A 19,843-nucleotide genomic window follows, 5' to 3' on the forward strand; every position below is an offset into this window, starting at 1 on the left:
GAAAGATTAGGTGGACCCCTATACATTCATTGATTAGACCGAAACCAATCGAAGCCATGTGATCGATCGAGCTACCCGCATTTTTGTTTTGCTTTATCAAGCAGGGGCTTAGCCGCTTGTTTCTATTTCTGGCAGCATTGGGAAAGAGACAAAACGCCGAATGGCTAAAAAGCCCTCTTTATGTATGTGGAAAGTCTATACTTAACACACCGACTCAATTGGAAGCTGAATCCTCACAAGCTTCGAAACCCCTTTTACTACACCACACCTGCTACCCACTTTCTTTGTTATTGGTTCAAAAAAGCCTAAACATTCCTTTTCTTATTCTTACTCTGCTTCATCCTATGGCTGCTCTTGAATATGTTCTAAAACCGCCAACCCTTGTTGTTACTTATTCATCGGCGGAGGATAGAGCTTTTCTTTTTCTGCTTTCCTATGATATGGATTTGGTTTATTCTCCTGTGGTATCGACTGCCTTTGTTCGGCTGAGACTTCCGCGTCTGCGGATTCTCTAGTAGCTGCTCTAGCGTCTGCTTCGTCGGGTGCTGAATCGGATGCTTTATCTGCGCGGTTTGAAACTCTTTGGAAAAGAAAATGCTTTGCCCAGGAATTCTAGGTTGAAAGCCCTCTCTGACCAAAACCAGGAACGAAAGTCTTGATCCTAGGCTTTGGAATCAATCAAAAGAGCCCGAGCCGAGTAAGGATACAACGCATCAGTATAAGCTGCTACAGCATCAGGCAGGGCAAAGGTACTTTCCAGACCTGAATCTACAAAAGATAGAACCTAAATAAGAAGCCAGGGAGGCCTTATGGTAGAAAAAAGGTATGCAGGGGTTATGGGTCTATTATAACCAGAAGGGAGGAGAACGGATTTTGGGACGTGTCTGTCCCACAGTCTGGTGAAATGTACGACCTCCTACAGAACGCCCAAAAGAGTGTAAGCGAGGGATTAAAAACCTAGTTGATCACTTATAAAGTCAAGTAGAAAATCTTCTTCTATTTTGATTCCCAACATGCAGAAGTACAAAACCAATTAACATAGAAACTAGAGTGAGTTGGATGGAACCTGATGATCTTCGAGGCCGAAGGGAGCTAGAGTGGAAGCTGGCGCGGGAACAGTAGGAGCTCCAGCTCGCTGAATAAGCCACCACAATCTAGGAAAAATAATAAGCAACAGGAGAAGGATGTGTCTCAGGTGCGGAGACCTGTTTCGAAGGTGAACCAGCAGAGTAAGATGCAACCGGGCATGAAGCAGCAAGTGCTGTAGATCTGGTAGAACTTCTTCTCGGATATGTTTGGTTAAGTGAGGTGGCCCAACAAGCCGAACCACATGGGTCGAGTACAAAGCAACCAAATATCCGGACTTCGGAGTCGGAATCTGAATTCATAATAGGTTTTTGTTCGCTCCGCAGGCACGAACTAGTCGAGATGTATGTGGTGCCCTTTATTTCATTCACATTGGTGAGGTTGCTTGATTGTAGGGGCCGGGAAAGGGTCTGCCACCACTGGATTTTTTTGTAATCGATGTAGCTTCGTCGTCTGTCTCGGGATCGGTAGTGTTCCCCCCATTCCTTAGTCTTAGCTTAAAGTATGTTGATCTTTCTTTTATTTAAGATACAATCTGTAAGTAAGTTACCAAAACTTTTTGTGTTGTAGACGGCGAAGAGTCAATAGAAATAGAATAGGAATCCCTAGAGAAGAGAGTTCCCGAAAGGAGAAGGGGAATTGACCAGTTCTGGAATTCACAACTACAAAAATCACATCCTATTTTAGCGGCAACCAAAGCTACTTACTTTGGAACCTTTCTGAAGCTCAGAGCAGAGTAGCTGGAAGTCAAGTAGAAGAATGAGTCTAGCGACCAGGAAGCATAGATAGCAAAGGCGGAGATGGTACTTTAACAGTAAAAGGAGGATCATATTGAACATGCAATTTGAAATCACGTACTTACCCCGGGGTTGCCCCGAATCCACTAATAAAATAGGTAATGTTGGCGAATCTTCTGATTATCGAGTTTCAATTCGACAAGTACCAACAGGCCAAAAAAGACGAAAAAAAGGCCTTGCATACTCGAGAAGTCAATAGCAACCACTCTTACTGATGATATTCTTTACTTTATAAAGAAGGTAAAAAAAGCTAAAAGTAGGCTCGCTATTGCGAGCTATACGGGCTGTTTGCCTTTATACGGCTTCGTCGTTCGTTCGCTATCGCTCCTATGAAGTGGTGGGCCTTCTAGAAGCTTCGCCAGAAGCAAGCAAGATGAGGTCGCTCTCCTTCGCTCGTGTAGTACTTTACTTACGAGCTCGTGTAGTACTCGCCCCTATCAAATAAAAAAAGGCTTAAGCAAAAATAGAAAACGAAGGTACTATATAGAATCAATATTACGTCTCAAATCACAAATTAAAAAAAACCTAGAAACAAAAAAACAAAAAGACACCCCGGGGCGCTTCGTAGTTTGCCCACAGTTTTCATGAGAGCAAGTAAGCTTTTGATAAAAAAAGGATTTATCATTAAGATGACAGCAGTGGGCGGATTCATAAGAAAAATGAATGAAAGTGGCACAACTATAGAGTACAAACCTTGAAAGAAAGGTGGTTTCCTTCCTTTATAAAGTTTGTAACCCGGGGTTTTTAGTTATAAAAAAAGAATAGATATTCAAAACTATTAGTTGGAATGTAAAAGTTTGAAGCCATAGGGAGACCCCAAAAGAATGAAAATTGATAGAATTCAAAGTCATGGAAAGAAAGACTAATTTACTTATCAAAATCTTTAGTTTTACTTTATTAAAAATACAAGTGAGTGATTCATTCGTAAGGATACTAACTAAATACAAAATCATTCCGATTAAACTTTGGATAGTCACGTAAAGCATGGTACATCGGAAAAAGACCTCTATATCCGCTATGACTGCTCCTATTATAATATAATATTTAGGAAAAGATAGGAAAAATATGTTATTATAAGTTCTAAGCTCGTCTCGTGGACAAAAAAACAGAGATAAATGAGCAAGGAACTGGACGCTCACATAAAAATTGTTAGGTGAAATTCCGTTTCCCTAAAATCCAAATCACTTTGAAAATATAGAAAAACGAGAAAGAAAAGTAAGTAAAAGAAGAGTGATTTTTGATTGGTAGAACAGGACTCATTCTTTTGACAATCAACGTGGCATAATTGATGGAAAAAGAATTGAAGTAGATAGAGAAAGATCAGCAGCACCACCCAATGAAAGGTCCATAACAGAATTTATTCGCAAATAATTGGCAATGCAAAAAGGATTACAACAAAGCCAATCCTTAATGGAAAAACGCCGCGGTATTTTACGAACATGAATTCCAATATAAAAAAAAAAGAAAAAAATCCAAACAAAATAGGATTCCTTGTCTAGAATCATCATAATAAAGAAATAGCTAAGAAAAAAATGCCTGAAAGCGGCTTAAATCATTATTAGCAAAAAAGCAAAAATGGATGGCCGAAGATTGACTTATCATTAGTAGTAATTTGACTTTGAAAATGCAATCGAGGTGACCATCTAGCATTAGAAAACCACAAAATAGAATCCCATAACAGAATAGGACACAAAGAACATTCAGACAGAATGACTTTGTAGATTCTGTTTGAATGTTTCGAACACAACTGAAAAGTATACTTTTCAGTTTAGCAGAATAAACCATAAGATAGCGCTTCATAACCTTCATAACGCAGCATTTTTCCTCCTCTTCCTGTTCTATTGATCAAAATAAATAAATCCAGCACTGCTGTAAGATAGTGCCGGTTTACCAAACAAGTCTCTCTTTCATTTTTTTTTAAGGGGAGCAGCGAGAAGATAAAAGAAGGAACCAAATGAACCCAGATGTACTAAAAAATGCGAAAGAGGGATTGAAAAAAGTGGAAAAAATCGAAACTCCTCAACTCACACGCACACCTGCCCAAAGATATAAGGATTTGGAGGCTAGGCTTGATGAAATGAATAGGAGTGGTGAGGGTTCTGGTAGTGATCCGCAGAAGTCTGAAGCACCAGTTCCTTCGAGCGAGGGCCAAAAGCCACCAGTAGGGGAAGGCCCTAAACCCTCCATCGAGTGATTCGCTATCGGAAATATTGCCGCCGCGTATCTCATGCTTCTTGTTTCTCCGAATCGGTTCCTAGTGTCAGTCAATCAACGCCATCAAGAGAGGGAAGAGCCTTGACTTTCGGTTAGGCCGGTCTCATCATTCATGCAATTTCCCCGTCCATCGATCACGCGAGCATCCAGTCAGCACGCACATAGCGAACGAAAAAAGCGTTCATCCTGGATTATATTCCTAAATCCAAATGTCTAGAAATTGATACCTATTCATTCGGTCAAAGTCTCCACGGCGTTTTCACGCCCCTATACTGAGAGGTGCACCATGTTGATAGGGAAGAATCGGCAAAGACCTTCTTGTACACGTCCTCGAGGGCAGCATTCATGGCAATCAGAACGTCTTTCTCCCGAGGGCATGGTATGGCTTTGTTCTTGGTGTTGTTTAATAGAATAGATGTCGAGTGCCGCTTTTCCCCGTCCGAGAATCTCCATCTGCTCTAACTGGGCGAGCTAGAATCCTTATGTCAGGTTGGTTGTTCAAAAAAAAGACATTTCTTTTCTCTTTACCCTTTGCATCTTCATCTTTTCGAAAGCTTAGACCCATTCTTCTAGATCTTTATTAGTCCTAGGTGCAAAGCCTCTTCAATCAATAAAGACCTCTTTCTCCTCCATTTCTCATTTGGTTGATTGAAAGAGGATAAGCGCTATCCATTTAGTAAAGGGAGGGTTTCCTACACTACAGTGATTCGGGCGGTTGGTGGCCCCTTCGAGAGTGGAGGGTCCTTGCCGCTGCATGAGTGGTAGCTCACGCTCAAAACTCCTCCGACACGAGTCCTAGTCGTTGCGCTGCGGTCCGTTTCCCGGCTTCGCTTGCGCGATTTTTTGCACTTATTTGATTATTTCATCCCCGACCCTAATGAATCGAGTATGTATGAAGGGGTCAGTCAAGCGGTTCGGGTTCTCGGTCGGTTCCCGTTCGCCTGCCCCCCCCTCATAGTCCATTAGTGGGTAGGGTGGTAAACTGAGAGGGCGCCCGCCTCCTCCCTCTTCAGACGTGTCTTCGACAACCTGGCGGTTGTTTGGTCTCCGCTTTTTGAGGCGGGAGTGCTTGGTCGCTGGGGTTTCCTTTTCCTCAACCAATTCGGTTGTGTCAGCCCTGAGATTGGTTGGTCTAACATTTCTGAGCTGGCTGGACCAAGATGGATGGAAGGTAAGATAGATTGGAGTTCAAGTGGCACAGGATCTTCGACCATGGGGCGTATTCTACCCTTACCGACCGAATTCATTCTATTGAAGCGTAACGTCAAACTTCTCATGTTGCATTTCTTTGGTTTGGAAGTTCCAGAATGTTGTCTGTGGATTTCTAACAAAGGAAAGCCCCCCCTTTGATTTATGTTATGCCATTTCATTCAAGTTCCGTGCTGCTCGCCACTCCCCGAGGCCAAGGACGGGGTCGAACCGTCATTCCAGGATTTGCAGTCCGATACATTTCCATTATGTTACCCAGCCAAACCCGCCACCTCATGTGCCAAAGTCAAACGGTTGTTCTTCCTTCCCCGCTCCCTCTTTTTCTACATATGCGGGCGGAGCACCCTATATGACCGGCGGCGGGTTCCCAGAGAAGAGGGGACAACTTCTTTCTCCCTTGCCGCCCGCCTTGCTCCATTTTCCTTTTCTGATTGAAAGTCGCAAGCCACTCCACTACTGGTACAGAGGCCAGAAGGTTGCTTCCTCCATATGTTCAGGCAAAGAACATCTAGAAGCTAGCTTTTGTCTTGTAAGCAACCATGCCTAAGTCAGAATAATATAATAGAATTTAGCTTACCAAAGCAAAGTGGTCTTACTAAAAAAAAGTAAATAAGCAACCAGTTCCGTTCCAAGTTACATGGCTTTTCACTATTCCTTATTCCTTTCCAGAGAAGGTAGCTCATCCAGCCCAGCGGATCCATTGTTTATGTGGCAGTGCGATGCAGCTGAAAGGAAGCCCTTAGGTATAGGTTGGGGAAAACTCCAAACAAAAAAGGGCCTTCTTCTTCCTTATATGAAATATAAGTTTTAGAAAGGGGCACCCCTACCCCCTAAATTACAAGCAAGCGCGCAACGGCTGAAAAGCCGTTGTTGCTTGCTGCTTTTTTTGCAGGCTCAAAAATCTCTCTTTCGCCTCCCCTCCCTGTCTCCATTCTGGTTTATTCGCTTCTTCCTTCTTCGCGCAAGCGCTTGGTTCGCCCCTTTTGTGTTGCATTTTTTTGTGATCCTCCGCTTCAGTTTGCGTTTTTCGGATAGCCGGGATCCGACGTTTATTTCCTATTTATTTCAATGTCAGCTCCATGTTTTGGGCGGCCCATCTGGTTAGTTCAGCTATCACTGCTGGAAGCCCCTGCGGTTGTTCGGCTGCGTACTCCCCGTTCGCGTATCTCACACTCCCCATCTTTTTTTTTTTTTCATATTTCATTTTTCTTTCTACCCATAGCATAGGTCGGCTTCGTGCAGATAGATGTTTGCCGGGGGGGATTGGTGCTCCTGAGGTATGCCCTTCCGGTGGGTTGTTATATTTCTTCTTATCTGTCTATTCCATCCAGTGCCCGCACTGCGTCATAAAATCTTCGTCTTCGATCTCTCTTCGCAACGCAAGAAGTCTAACAGTTTCTCTCGGCATCTGTCTTTGAAGTCATTGATCTCATATCTATAAGCAGGGGGGTCTGCGTTCACTATTAAGCCTACGCCCGTCCATTCCTTTCAAGCTTGATCCCGCCCTTAGACTCGTGACGCTGTTCGCCCACTTAAAGACTCGTGGGCTCCGCGCTCTATTCGGTCGGAACCCGGTTTGAGAACCTTCTCTCATAGATTCCTTTCACCAAGTCATCGCCAGCAATCAGCTCTTATCCCTTGGTGTGGTGTCAAAGGGCGAGTTCCTTTCTTTTCTTGCAAAAAAAAAAAAGTGGCTTTATTCTCATTGGAGAAAGACTCTCCCGCGGCAAGGTTTTACACATAGGGCCAGCTGCTTTATCTCGCTTGCCGTTAGTCCGTCTAGCGCCTTTCTTTCGGTTGGGGTCCGTCCCGGGGCTTAGACCGCTTGGGTTCTATTTTTCTCGAAGGCAGTCAACGTGTCAGCCATTCCTCTCCCATTAGACTTGTAAATCCTTTGCTCTTTTTCCTTCTCTCTTCCAGTTCTCTCCCTCTCATTTTTTTGACAGGGGCGGATAAAACCACTCTATCAATAACAAGAATACATTAGCAATTCAGTTTCAAATGGTTTGAGCTTGGAAGCAACCTACTATCTATCGATAGGCTAAAACAGACTGCTATTGGCTGCTTTGCCTATCTATTCTATTATGGCCGGCTTGGAGACATAGGAGGAAGACCGTCATTTCTATCCGGGTACGATCATAGCTTCATTCATTCGTTGAACCTTGGGGATAACCATTAGCATTGAGGTCAATCACCACACCACCTCTATCATACGACATTACATGACGCGAGAGTGCATGGTCAACACACACCTACCTAAAGCGCCTACGTTCCGCTTGCAGCCAATACAAGCACAACCTAACTTGCACGAGATATTCAACAACCGAAACTACTGGTAGTCCCGAGGGGACGGCATCCTCAAAAAAGAGTTAGCAGTACTGAACAAGCGAGTCATCGGTCGGGGGAAAGAAAAGGACCGCCTTTCAAAAAAAAAGGACATCGCTCTAATCTAATCCTTGATGATTTAGCAATTGAGAGACGGTTGCGACAAGTAAGAAAGTGGGCCACCCGGGAACTGGAAGATAAAAAGAGTTCCTTTTGGCTAATAGAATAATAGTGGATGAAATAACAAAACTCTAACTGGGCAGACCCTTAATCACTTCTACTGGACTATGCATAGGACTACCCACGGAGCGGTGAAAAGACAGAATGTATTCCTATGGATTCTAAGGGAGAACGAAGGACGGAGTGGAGGATGGAGGCGGATCGGTTGGAACGCGGGCTAGCCGGCCGGGAGGTTCGATTCCTCCCCGATTCCTATTTACTCGATCCATTGTTCCCTTGTTCGTGCTTAAGGTTCATAGTCCTTTAGCTCTTATGACAGTGGTTGACAGTGGCTTATGAAAGTGGTACCACTTTCTTGACTTGAAACAGTGGTTTACACAGGTTGAATGATACAAGCAGGAAGCAAACAACAGGAAGAACCAGAGCGGGTGTAGATGCTCGGGAAGGAACGGGAGCTGAAGCAGCAGGAATTGGTCAACGAGTAGGAAGACTTGGAAAAAGGTGGCTAACACTAATATGCCTATCAACTACTATGGTGGTCATCATCGCTATGGCATGCACTGTGGCATGTTCTATGGTGCCTAGCCTATGCTGCTGGCCAACTACAGATCGATAGTGAGATTATGATGCTATGCAGTTACGGATGCTCGTAATAGAGATTCTGATCTTCGTTATCGGGAGTAAGATCCATAATTGACTTAAGGGATCCTAGTGCTAGTGGTGATCGGGGTTCTGTCTTTCGTGATCGTTAGGAAGAGCCGGATGCTAGTGATCTATATTTTGATGTTTGGGATCGAAAGATTCTGATGTTCGTAAGCGAGACCCAGATCCTCCAGTAGCACCAGCAACAGCAAATAAGCTACCACCTGATGCAGTCTTTCGATCTTTTTGGGTTGCATGCCCAAGGCAATGTTTTTTTTAATTGAGATGGATTGATCTTCGCTATCGTGCCTCTTCCATCCCTTCGGTCCTCGCTCTAACTTAGAACTTATAGCATATAGGCTACCTACGGTTTCCCAGTAAGAACATTAATAATAGTCCAGGATGCGGGATAAGCGCTGTTAAAGACTGAATTGCGTAAGTCAGAGAATCTTTATTAACAGCACAGCTCATCTTCCGCACCAGTAGTCAGTCTTCTCTATAAGCAATTCTCAATGCCTATAGTATCCGTCCGTCTTTGAATCAGTCTACCGTGCGTGGCTAGCTTATTGTTAATCAATAATCCCAGTGTGTGTAGGCTTTTTCGTTCCGTAAACTACACTCGCTATATGTTTAAGCAATCCCTCTTTCTGAAGCATTGAGCAAGGCAAAAAAAAAAGTAAGCCATTGAACTTTAGAGTTCCCTGTGTTAAGAGAAGAACTTGCTTTATTAACTGCAACTATAAAACCCCGGGATTTCAGATGAAAGAATGAGTTAAGAAGAGAGATCCCATTGTTTCTAGATACCCGTGAAAGTGACTCCTTTACTTGACTTGGGGCATGCCCCTAATAAATAAACTTCCTATGGCAAATGCCAAAGCCAAGCTTACTTAATTGAATCTTTTAGTTTGAAAGCACAGTGGAATCTGTCCCTGCTAACTAGTTCAATTACCGAAGAGAACCTTCCTTAAAGGAGAACTGAAACGAAACTCCCTTTCAAGGGAAGACAGGGGGAGCTTGATTACGCACCTGGCTTACTCTTCGTTTAGTTACTGAAAGCGCTGATGAACGATCTTCCTTATTTTACAACTCGGATTCCTCCTTCACGGCTTGAAGCCGGATAGCTTCAAGCTTAAGGGCTCTCGGAATTACCTTTCAAGCTTTCTCGAGTCACCCTAACGTAACGGCTAACAGAACTTGGCTAACTTCTTACTTCATGCCGTACTTCGAGTTATCCCGTCCCGAGTTCTCTCGGGATGAGCTCTTAGCGATTAGCCCAGACTTCTAATTTCCCGGGCCGGGAAATGAAATTAATAGAGCCCCCAAGCCTTTTTGCCGTGGATCGCCAGCTCCACGCCAACATGCTACTGACGTTTAGGTAACGCGGGTATGAGTTAGTCATCCGAGCAACTAACCTGGTAGGTTCTCTCCGTCTATGAAATCGCATTTGACTCACCACCAGCATATGAATCAAAGTAGCAGCAATTTCGGTTTCAGTGCGTAAAATAAAGCAGCAGTTTCACCAATTTCTTTGATTGACCACCCAGTGGAGGTAGTAGCAAAGTCAGTGCTTTCCCCCGATCCTGAACCGGATTCAGGACCAGCATTCTCGCCTGTTGGATAAGTCTGTAATCCGGAGGATTGCCTCAACTCAAGGGGTGGGAGGGGAAGGAGGTTCAAACTAATCACCATGAAACTAGTACCCGTAGTGCCCGTTGCTTACTTGGAGGAGTATGAAAAAGCCCCTATTCCCGATTCGATCAGTGATCGTATGGAATAGATTGGACTGCTTCCTCGTTTGAGGCTGCCCGCTCCGTAGCCTATTGTCTTTGTCAAGTGGCCTGAGAGTGCTGTGACAAAGACAGATCTGCTAGAACGAGTGCGGTCATACAGTCTTTCTTGCCCCCCAAGGAAGGGCAGAAGGGGGGCAATTCCAGTCGATTGATCCTCTATCGCAGCATCCTTCCTCGGAAATGAGGCCGAACATAAAAAAAAGATTTCCTTTCGTGCTTTGCTCGAAGCTCAGCTGTGACAGATTGATCTCCACAGTTCCAAAAATGACACCTGTTGGGTAAGGCTGTAACCCACAAGGTCTCGCTCGGATGACTAATCTCATGGTTAGTCAGAAGCGGGGGGCTCAAAAGGTTCATCTAGTGAGGTGGTCTGAGGGACATGGCTCTCCTATCGGCACATTCATCCATCGTATAGAAAAGGCGACCTTCTTGCGAATAAAACACCTCTTTCTTTTTCCTATGTAGCGTATTAAACAACCAGCCTAGCCGCCGGCTGAACGGCAAAGAGAATCTCGTTCCCCTTAGGTTAGGCACGACCGGCTTCGAATCAAATAAAGCACCAGGCTTAGAACGACTCGCCTTAGCAGTCAAAGGTTCGAATCCGTCATTGGCCTGTCTAGATGCAGAATACTTCCAGCCCCCCTTATTCCGACAACAGCTTCTCAGGGGATTCAATCAAGAAGAGTGGATTCTGGGTATCTGGGCTACGCTAAACCTTTTCCTTTTCTTTTGCGGACCTCTGAGGAGGAAGGATTGGATGTTAAGACTGGATAAACATCTAAGAGCTTCTTCTTTGCATTTGCTTTGGCATTTGTCCCCTGCGCATTCCGAAAGTAAGTGCCACAGCCTCCTCTCCGGCGGCTCGTTACAAGTATTCCACTCGCGCCTCTCTGAATCCCATCCCGCCTCCCTTGCGGAATCGAAAGAAGGACCGCCCCTTTCTGAAGACTTGCAAGTGACATCCATCCCATTCCCCTAGCAGTGGATTCTCCAACTTTTGCAAGAGTAAGAGTGGAACCACAAGTCGAAGGTTCCAGAACCAATGAAAGAGAAAAACCTAGTTCTCAAAGGCTAGGAACTCCGGATATGAGATTAGACTAGACTGGGCTAAACTTTTTCTAGTTCATGAGATCAAGTAGAACCACTTACTTACTAATTACTTCACACTAAACATCGTCACTCTCGAGCGAAGGTGGTATGGAATTGACGATACTTAATACTTTAACTAAAAACTAAACGAGCGGGATACATATGATACCACACCTAAAGACTCTGGAACGCATTTATGCCGGATCTGATTGAACTTGCAGAGTAATACAAGTTTTTCAGAGAAAGGAAGAGATTCTCTGTGCCATGAAAACAGGCTTTCCCGTAGATAGGTTGTTCATTTACTCTCCCTTCCATCAGTAAGTCCCTATATAAAAGAGATAGTAAAAGTAATTGAGACACTTCGCGAAGGAGGAGAGGAGCACCTACGCATATGGGCAATCTATGTCAAAGTAAAAGAAGAGAAGGAGCTCACCACCAGGAGAAAAGGTAATTTTCAAGAAAGAGAATCGTCTCTGAGCTCGTTTGTTCGGCTTGGATGTTAGTTCCCCTAGGGAAGATGAGCTTCAATTCTTTATTTAGCATTAGATATTTACCTGCCATTCATTCCGCTCCCCTTTGAATTCTAAAAAAGGCCCAAACGGTGCCGACATTCTGAAGTGGTAAGACTACGTTTTCCTTCATCAAACGAAAGACCTAATTTAGGTTAGGGCCAACTCAAGGCATCCTCTTCTTAAAATCTTATTCTTTAGAATCTTAAAAAAGTAAAAGGGGAAAGGCAAAGCTAGGTAGGTTCTAAAGCGAGAGGCACGGAGTTACTTAGGGTAATGGAATAAAGTATGATTTATCTCCCCGATCCCTTGGCTTAATATCATCAGTCATCACTGAGGTACGAAGTTACTGTACCGATAGGGATACTGCAGCTATCCATTTTCTTACAAGGCGGCTCTTCTTTCTATAAGAAATTCATACAGGCTCGTCTTACTCCAAAGGTTTGTTTCTGAAGTACGCTATTCTCGGTGATGACATTGTCATCGGGGATAGGCGCGTAGCAGAACTTTACGAGGAAGCCATGGAGGAGCTTCAGATGACCATATCAAAATCAAGGTCTCTGATCTCTGACCGGGGATCGCTAAGTTTGCTAAGCTCTTTCTAATCAAAAAGGTCGGGTCAACATTAGTCCTGTATAAGTCCCGATGGTTAGGGCTCTGGTACACTTTCTGTTGCTCCTGTTATCCACAAGTGGTGCATACCCCCCTCTCTGAAGGAAGAAAGGAAGCTTAAGCTAAGCCTTCAAAATACCGCTAAGGAAAAAGACTGACTTCTACCCTTGAGCAAAAAAAATCTTTGGCGCATTTTCTTTTTCTTGATGAAGTTGTTGTAATCTATTTTGTAGGAAATTTCGTCTTTCTTATAGTATGTCGCTTTCCTCCTTCCAAGTCGGTCAGTCCGTCAGTGGCCATTCCCCCAGCTAGCAGGTTCGATTTCCTTTGCCTTGAGGAAGGGTCATTGTCTCACCCGATTTTTTTATATAGTACAGCTCTTTAAGCTTTCAACTCATCCGATTCTGTCTTAGGATTCCGAGACTTCCAGAAACCTTAGCTAGGCCCATTTCCTTTTGGTTGAGATTAAGACTCAGTAAGGTCCGATCGAGGGCATGGGGTTCCAGTTGTATCACCAGTCCCCTTTGGTCTTTCAGTTATAGCCCAATTCTCGAGTGGCTAAAAGGGCGATTCTTGCTTGGTCTTTCACAAGGTTCCAACCACCACATAAGAAGCCGGCATCTCTTCAGGAAAAACAGCGGGAAGGCGTTCGAATAGATCAATGGTTGGCCCGGCCAAAGCTTATAGATCGGTTGGTGCTGGATCTAGGGCATCGTACTCAGGGGATACGCACTCGGCTCGCTCAAGGCATTCCCTAAGCTATGTTTCGAGCGCTTGCTCAGCTGCGGAGTCAATTCAAAGATTCCCCGACTGGATTTTCACACACAATAAGCTTCTTCAAGCGAGGGCTCTCACATCTCCCGATGCTTGGGTACTAGTCCTTCCTTCGTATACTGCTTTCCCATCCAATAGCTATTTCGTGCCGTATAAAGAATCGGTTCTTTGAAAGAAGTCCTTCTTCTCTGAGTACAAAAGAAATGGGCTCGTAGCAAGAACTCAAATACCCTCTTTGGCTGCTATTGAATCCCCTCTTCGAGAATGAGGCTCTTTCTTACCGGGGGTTACATAGTGAATGTCCGAAAAGCATTGATTTAATGGGTAAGTCCAGGTTTAGAATCCACATGGGGAAGGGAATGAGCTGGGGTGATAGGCATTCTTTGCCAGAGAAAGACTTTTTAAATAAAAAGCATACATATCTATATTATAAGCAAGGTAGCTTAGGCTGATTGACAGGGTAGCTTGCTGACTTAGGGGATCAAAAAGCGATTGAGTGTTCAATTGAGATATAGACAGTGTTCCGTTAGGTATCTTTCATTGGAACTAGAGAAGGGTTCAAGTCAAAAGTGTGCCGTGAGGGTCTAACTATAAGTAAGCTTCACTACTCTCCTTATCATTCGAGTTACTAACAAAACTTTCCCGTAGGTCGAGCAAGCTCTCGCTTCTTCGCTCCTTCTCTTTCTCTGTTTTGATAGACTGCTGTTTCTTGCTTTGCGTGCCAATCTCGCACTTGGTCTGATCCTCTTTCTTGATGTTCCCTCACAGACCCATTATGTAACCTGATCTTATTACGACGTATCTTTCTTGTTTGTCTTGATTGAAACAATCATGCAAGAGGTCTGCTACGTCAATTGCGTGCGTAACGAGTTAGAACGGCACCATGTGAGATTCTCACCCCGAGGGGCTGCATGAAACCTTATTTATAGCGCATCAGGGGATCACACGAATGCTCATATGTAAAGAAAGCCGGGGTCATCCTCTATGATGGCTGGTACCAATCCCGTCTGTCACTGCGCCACACACGGGCCATGGAGTGAGTGTTCCTGGGACCAGGATTGATTGATGATACGGGGGCTTCCGAACGAACTGACTGGATATGGATCGAGATCGGGGTGAAGACTTCGCTCGTACAAGTAAACAGACGTTGGTGATTCCGCGGAATCAACTGTCAAATCCCAAAACTAGACTTGGTCTTGCAAACTGACTTCAGCCATAGTGAACAGGGGAAACCGCTCACTTGGATAGCCGCCCTACCCTAGTGTATGCACTCAAGCAGAGTAGACGGCACGCGTCACCAAGCATACCGCCCGAGGTTAAGGGTTCATCAGCGAATGGAGTTAGGCCCATTTCCTAGCCGCCTAGTTTTAAGCAGCGCAGCACCAGAAAGAGTCAAAGGTACCGCACGAACGGACTAAGCTACAGGGTCCGAAGGAGTAGTAGCGTCTGGTGTGGGAGCAAGGAGTAGTTAATGGAAGGACCCTAAATATACAATAAACATTAAGAGCCTGACCACCAAAGCATTTTCATTACTTTCCACAGAAGAGAGCATCAACGAAGTTCAATACACAAACAAAAACGACTAGTTGTATGTCAGTCTCTTCCAGAGTGAGCTTGCGCTGCCGTTCCACTTAGGTAAACACCATATCCCTCTATTCGGCTTAGGCGTATTGGGAGTGAACAAGCAGAGATTCTTTCCGGGATGACAAGAGGAGACCATCTTTATGAAATTGATTTCATTGGTCTTTCTCACCTTGGCCCAATTCCTTGTTCTTAAATGGGGAGTCATTCTTCTCTTGTTTCTCCTGGTTGGGGTGAAGTCATTCATTCTTAGTGGTCCCCGTACCCCTCCGGTCTGGCAAGGAATCCAATAAGTACGTAACTGAGGCAAGGCAATCGTTTCTTTAAGTCAGTGTGCTCCAGTCTAGGTATTTTATGACCCCTTTGTAAGGGAAAGGGAAGTCCGGCTAACTCTATATTTTCTTTTTTTTTTACTATTGATAGGATAGGGGCAGGTCTCGTTCTGTTGAAAGTGTTCGTAGCGCTGCTGGTTTAGTTCCCCACTCGGATTGTCGGGGGAGGGGAATTGCACATTTGGTTTGAAACTCTCTATCTAAGAGTCTTAGGTTCTAGAAAACCCTATAGTCAGATGCAAGCTTAGTTGAGTTCAGTTACGCCAAGTCATTGCATATAGAGAAGTGAAGTAGCCGTTGAAGCAATAGAAATCTCATCAGAGAAGAAAGCTGGCAGCGCAGGTTGGATCCTAGCGTAGATTCCTGCTGTCCCTGTTGAATGATCGAGTAGCTTCGACTTCACCTTTTATCGAAATTGGCTTCGTCTTCAGTCTATCGTAGTTCAAGATCGATAAGAATGCTTTGAATTCTTCCTTTTCCCATGTCTTTTTTGGTCAACAACCAACCACATATCACTCACTACTCCTACATGAAGGGACTCTCTTTCTGTCCGGAGGGAATCATTCTTTCTCAATCAATCATGCCTCAACTGGATAAATTCACTTATTTCACACAATTCTTCTGGTCATGCCTTTTCCTCTTCTTGCTTTCTATTTTCTTCCACTACTTTTTTCCTTTAGGTATACAAGTGCGTCTCTTTTGCTTCTATCTAACAAGGCCCAAGTTACAGCGGGCTCTTTCTATTATGAAATGGTTCATCTTTTTCTGTTTATTGGTTAGTTTAGTATATAGGATTTCTACCTTCTTTGATTTGATCTTTCTGTGTGCCCCGTACTTCCCCTTTCGTCCGGTGGATCCCACTCGGAAGCTTCTAACCTAAAATAGGCCAAGTTCCCTACAGTAATGAGGCAGGCCCCTCCTCGGTCGGTAAGGCAAGGGGTAGATTCGCTGAGCACTCCCGGCGGTTAGGGGATATGTGGCCCATCACAACCTCAAAAGTTTTATCACAGGCGGATGAAGAAAAGCTATGGTCAAAGTCTGATGAGTGGCTGCTACGAAACCTATCCTATTTTGAAAATCAAATCCAAGACCAGATATCCCTTTTTTTTAAGAGCAACAGAAAACATGCGGGCCCTTGCGCCTGAGCGTACGGCCCATATTATTGAGGATTTCGGGGAAAAATATGGACTGGACAAACTGCCCGAAATCCTCAATGATATGAAGACCCAGAGATTAGAAAGTAAGTATTACATGGAATCAACCTGATACGGGATCTTGACCTTGATGGATGGAATGCTAAAATGATAAAGAAGGAGTGGTATGGTACAAATAAATAAAAATCGAAAGATTTATCGCAAGCCAATTTTGACGAATATTTCAATGAGGAGGAAGAGGTTGCCCACCCCCTTCCTAATCCGCTCGCTTACCCGGGGGAGGCTCAAGAACCTCAGGCGGCAGCACCGGAAAATCAAGATCCTCTTATTCCCGCCCTTCACCCTCCTTTACTGGATGACACCACCCGTATAGTCGACCTCTCTTCGCGCTTAAGGACTAATTTGTTGGGTTATGTGTATGACGAAACACATATGGACTCCTTTGTTCAGACTCAACTTCAAATTGAAAAACATATCGAAGCAGCACTTGTTGAGGACGGGTATGCTCGTCAAAGTGTGTTTCAAAAAATAGATCAGATACGGGGCTTTCTTTTTTATCCGGAGGGTCAGGCACTTTCTTTTAAAGCTTACTCTAATCATCTAACTCACTCAAATTGGAACTGTAGGTACCCGAAACAGTATTCCATATCGACAGGTCAGAAGAGCCCTTAACTACTATCATCTCTTTTTAGAAATAAGATGATAGTAGAGTAGGGTTTTTTTCTTTTTTTTCGGTATGCCGCTCCGCCAGCAAGGAGTGCCACGCACGAGCGGAGCGAAAACTAAGCAGGGGTAATTCTTCGTTGGGATAAATCCTTTGATTGCGTATTGAATATAGATCCATGTCTTTCTTGTTCCACTAGCTAGGACAAAATTATCATATGTCCCTTTCGTTATTACAACCTTCTTTTTTGATGTCAAAGACCAGAAGCTATGCGCTAATTCTCATTGGATCTCGGTTGTTCTTAACAGCGATGGCTATTCATTTCAGTCTTCGGGTAGCACCATTAGATCTTCAACAAGGTGGAAATTCTCGTATTCTGTATGTACATGTTCCTGCGGCTCGGATGAGTATTCTTGTTTATATCGCTACGGCTATAAACACTTTCTTATTCCTATTAACAAAACATCCCCTTTCTCTTCGCTCTTCCGGAACCGGTACAGAAATGGGTGCTTTTTTTACGTTGTTTACCTTAGTTACTGGGGGGTTTCGGGGAAGACCTATGTGGGGCACCTTTTGGGTGTGGGATGCTCGTTTAACCTCTGTATTCATCTCGTTTCTGATTTACCTGGGTGCACTGCGTTTTCAAAAGCTTCCTGTCGAACCGGCTCCTATTTCAATCCGTGCTGGACCGATCGATATACCAATAATAAAGTCTTCAGTCAACTGGTGGAATACATTACATCAACCTGGGAGCATTAGCCGATCTGGTACATCAATACATGTTCCTATGCCCATTCCAATCTTGTCTAACTTTGCTAACTTCCCCCTCTCAACCCGTATCTTGTTTGTTCTGGAAACACGTCTTCCTATTCTATCTTTTCCCGAATCTCCTTTAAGGGATGAAATAGAAGCTCGAGAAGGAATAGCAAAACCTAGTTGACTTCCCAGCTCAAACTGAACGCAAACTTATGGTTGACGCCGTAGAGAATATAAAGCCCATATGCGAAGTGGAAAAAGTACCTCTATATTTTGTGTAGACTGCTTTTTGAAAGTGAAATAGAGACTTTCACTAAAGAGTGAGATTGAGGAGGTATTCACATAAGAAAGTGGCAGTAGTGCTTTCCTATATAAGAGAAAGGCTGCTCTTACCTGGGTCTGCCTAAGCACCGGCTTTGGAGAGGTCTTTCTTTGTCTCTTTTCTGGACGGCTTACCTAAGCTTGGCACAGATGTTCGTACAATCCAATCTGTCTTTCTCTTCAAAGACAAAAGATGAATAGCTTTCCTTTCTTACTGTATTGCCTTATCCTTGATTCGGCATTACCAGCCTTAGGAATCGATCTAGATGCACCATTTCCGGTATTCTCAAATAAGAAGTAATTCCTCTTTGCGTAGATGAAAAAAGGTTGGGCTACTTCCTCAATCAATGCCCGAGAGCTGCTCGAAGCAAAAACCTTATCCTAAAGTAAAGTGGCAGTAGTCTAGGCGGACACCTTTTCTTTTGCCTTACCCGCTACGCCCCCTTTCTAAGTAGCAGCTTAGGGTTTGACAAACCTTAATTCAAAAGCTGGAAACTCATATGCTAGTACACTTGCCCCATCTCCATTCAAGTCTTAGCCAGTGCTTCTTTCCGCCTTCCAACTTAATAGATTCTCTCTATCTCTATTTCACTTTCAGGGGTGAGTATTCAAACGCCATAGGAAAAGAAAGGGGTTAGCTCTTAGCTCGCTGGTAGTACTGATACAATCAATATGTACACACATATTAGGAAACTAAAAAGCAGAATGATCCTTTCAAAAGGGGGTTGGATACTCACACTCGGGAACTTTTCCCAATCTCTCTTCAAACTTACCTTTTCATTAAGGTTAGAACCTTCCTAAAATTAAGGAGTTTCCAGCTATGCCGCACTCTCAAATCCACTCAAAAAAGCATAGCGAGAGATAGCAGCTTCTGATTCCGGAGATTCTATCTAGGTTCTAGTTAAACTCCCTGGTTATAGGGGCTTCTAATAGTACTGGAAAAGAAAAGGAGTCTTGTATATCGTATCCTAGTACAGGAAAGAAAGATGTTCTAAAACAGTCAAGATTATATGTTAGTACTCCAGGTACTCTCTTATTCGAGACGAGAATAGGCCCAACTCGCCTGCATCGACAGCAAAGGAAACTGGCAGGGAAATAGATGCCCCATTTTTTCTCCAAGAAGATCAATGGCAACTGGCACTTAAACTAGATATCCCTAAGCCAGATACTCAGGGATGAAATGACTCTTATGATAGTTAGATGGCGAAGAGTTAGAACGTGGCTAATCCGCTTTCTCCCATTTCTCTCTACTCTATCTATGAGGGCTATGAAGGAATTCGTTCATAGAATGCGATTGCACTACTTTTTGAAAACAACCGTACGGGATATACTCGGCCGAGGATATTGTACCAAAGGAGACCCGTTTTACCGATCGTTTGATTGGGTGTGTCCTTAGTCGCTCCAGAGAAGCCATACCCTTAGGAAGCTTACCCAACTCATTTTTTAACTCCCAAGAAAGGAAGACAACCCCATTCAATCGTGCATAATTGAAGAGGAAAGATTCTCTAAAAGCCGGCGGTTTTTTTTTCTCCTTATACAGATGACTCCCCCATTGATCGAATAGGCAGCTAGACTTTGCCCGCTAGTCTACCCTACTCATACTGTCACACCGGCTTGGTGAATCTCCTCGCTTGCTTGCTGTCTAAGCCAGCCCACCGCTTTTTTACTTTACTTTACGCCTTCCCATCCGAGTGACATAAGCCTAACCCTGTAAACAGTCCTTCAACTTCAAGTGGGATAAGAACTCAACAGATTCAATATCATATGAGAAAATAGGCTTTACTACAATAAGCGCTTCGTTACGCTAC

The 19,843-nt window shown here is 44.0% G+C and overlaps 1 protein-coding gene and 1 non-coding gene across 2 annotated transcripts; one reads left to right on the forward strand and one right to left on the reverse strand.

Annotated features, from left to right (window-relative positions):
* Nucleotides 1–5,496: 5,496 nt before the first annotated feature.
* trnC-GCA-2 lies at nucleotides 5,497–5,567 on the reverse strand. The gene has a single exon. It is a non-coding gene; the product is annotated as a tRNA-Cys (tRNA).
* An 11,608-nt stretch (nucleotides 5,568–17,175) lies between these two features.
* Nucleotides 17,176–17,898, forward strand: ccmC (cytochrome c biogenesis C). The gene has a single exon. The coding sequence runs from the start codon at nucleotides 17,176–17,178 to the stop codon at nucleotides 17,896–17,898; it is 723 nt and encodes a 240-aa protein (YP_007889808.1).
* The last annotated feature ends 1,945 nt before the right edge of the window (nucleotides 17,899–19,843 follow it).

The sequence above is a fragment of the Vigna angularis genome (assembly GCF_016808095.1).
Source record: "Vigna angularis mitochondrial DNA, complete sequence".
NCBI lineage: Eukaryota > Viridiplantae > Streptophyta > Magnoliopsida > Fabales > Fabaceae > Vigna > Vigna angularis.